Consider the following 2337-nt stretch of genomic DNA (forward strand, 5'->3'; position numbering starts at 1 on the left):
TTAATAGGCAAAATAGTATAAAAGGGCTTTATTAGACTATAAAACTACGTCTACAATGAGTATAATTAGCAATGCTTTAGCTACTATAGATAAGGCGCTAAATACTTAGGGAATAGCCTTTAAGCTAGTGAGTTAGTGATAATAAATTACGTGGAATGTTAGATGCTAAGGATGAAAAGACGAAGTGGAGAGAATAGAGAACGACAGGGATAAAGTAGAAGGGATAAGGCGAGTGGCTAGAAATGTACCTATGAATAGCTAGTGAGCCCTATTGGCTAGAAGCCACCGGGCGTAATAAAATAATGAATGAATGAATGTATGTGGAATCACGAAGCTATTATAAACAAAGGCGGAGCTAGAGCATAGCATCAGGGACATTCAGCGGAAGATGCGTGACCCTTAGAGCGCATTAGTGGCACACTACATGGCGATGTAGCAAGCAGTCGCTACGATGAAACGGCTGTGCAAAACTGAAGACAAAGAGTTCTACCTGGCAAGTTTGCATCGTTCGATTACGCGCGGAAGGATCTTGCCGTGCTTTACCCAGCGAGATCGCTCGCAAAAAAAAAAAAAAAAAAAAAAAAAAAAACAAGCGTAGGAAATCAAAACACGCGCCACCCCGGTTTCCGGCGCTTTTTTTCTTCTTTTTTTCTGACTAGCTGCAGTTACGAAATAATACAAGGCAGTAGTACATATGCATCGAGATTCTTCACTATAACTCGCGTGTATATGTCGTTGGGGTATACACTTACAGCGCTGTGCCTGCAAATTTCGTCACTGCTCCCGCGCTTATCGCGCGCCTCGCCGTCTTTGACGAGATATTCCACGGTGTTCGCGCTGGACAAGGACCAGGCGCAGTGTCGCTCGCAGAGCAGAGAGTCATTGACCTTCCCCACGACAAGCCGGGGTCGATGGCGCTCTTTCTGTTCGCCATGCACTCGCAGTTCGACCACGTGCCAGCTTACCTACCCACCGATGCCTTGTACGAGTTGACAGTGGTCGCGCACAAGTATGGCGCAACGGCTGTTTCGCGGCCTTGGACGGCGAAGTGGACGTGGGCCGTGGCTGTTGAGCTGAAGGGCGAGGATGATAAGACTGCCCAAGGGCATGAGTAGTATTGGTGTGTAGACACAAAGAGCGCGAGCCGTACTCTTTAAGCAGCGAGAGATCTCGTTGCACCTCGTGAGTGTAGAAACAACGATATCATGACGTAGATCTCACAAGTCTATCTGCAACCTCGTCTGATGAGATGACCTACTAGTTCAGGCTAGTGACAGTTGCCTGTGCTTAGTCTAACTGGCCAATATGCATCAATTTACTCCGGCACCTCTAAGTTTCCCTCACAAAGTTGTTAGAGATATGAGCATAGGCTAAGGCAATCGAAATGTTACTTTAGGTTCATTAATGAGAAGCCTTCCCGACCGACAGCCAAGAACAATAGTAGACCCGCTGATTGCAGACTGACAGTACCGGTATTTTGCAGGCAACCAGAGCAAATTTCTTCTGCTGAGTGTAATCCAACTGCTATCCTCCCTTATCCCGTAAACAATAGCGCTGACGTCCGTTCCAACAGGATCAAGCACAGCAGAGATTATATGCCCGTTCGAAGTACCCATGAAATGTACAAGATAATTGGATGTAACTCAGTTGCTGTGACTCTTAAGTGTGCTTCGCAGTGTCCACGTAGTGACGTCCCAGATCTTGACGGTGCGTCGCGCGATACGGACGCCACGCGCGCACCATTAGCGGAAAAAGCAACAGAGCAGAGCTCGCGTCTGTGGCCTTCGAGCGTGCCCTGCAGTGTCCCCATCGCCACGTCCCAGAGCTTGACGGTGCTGTCGTGCGATGTGAACGCCACCCGCCCATCGGCGGAGAATACAACGAACCGGACCGAGCCGCTATAGCCCCATAGTGTTAGCCGTCGCTGAAACCTGGACGCTATAATTCTGAAATGTTTTCCGAATAATACTTGCCTTATAGAGGGCGCAATATGAACCGCAGTTGCTCTAAAAACACTGACGGCGGCCTGTCGCACGTGCCGGTTCTCGTCGTCAAGCCGCCCCGCCGTCTGTTCAATGAGACCACGCGAGATGAAGGCTCTACTGGCTAGCGGCCACATCATTCTTTCTCGGATATAGCTGGACTCTCCGACCAAGGACGTCTTTAAGACTAACTCGGAGGGAGTACCCTCCGCTTGCCAGCGACGCATTTCCGTTGAGTCTGCATCCAAGGAGCAGCCACTGGGCCGTTTTCTCACTAGAGCTCCCGCGTTGGCAAGCTGCTAGATACTTCGCTCAGGCAATGCATAACCAGTCACTGATGCGTAGGACCCAGAGG

The 2337-nt window shown here is 49.5% G+C and overlaps 1 protein-coding gene across 1 annotated transcript; it reads left to right on the plus strand.

The window, feature by feature from the left end:
* Positions 1–310: 310 nt before the first annotated feature.
* BBA_09327 (uncharacterized protein) lies at positions 311–1115 on the plus strand (the record flags this gene model as incomplete). The annotated part of the gene is made up of 2 exons (XM_008604424.1): positions 311–316; positions 690–1115. The coding sequence occupies 2 exons, from the start codon at positions 311–313 to the stop codon at positions 1113–1115; spliced, it is 432 nt and encodes a 143-aa protein (XP_008602646.1).
* Between the last annotated feature and the right edge of the window lie 1222 nt (positions 1116–2337).

Source organism: Beauveria bassiana, assembly GCF_000280675.1.
Source record: "Beauveria bassiana ARSEF 2860 unplaced genomic scaffold BBA_S00051, whole genome shotgun sequence".
In the NCBI taxonomy this organism is placed as follows: domain Eukaryota; kingdom Fungi; phylum Ascomycota; class Sordariomycetes; order Hypocreales; family Cordycipitaceae; genus Beauveria; species Beauveria bassiana.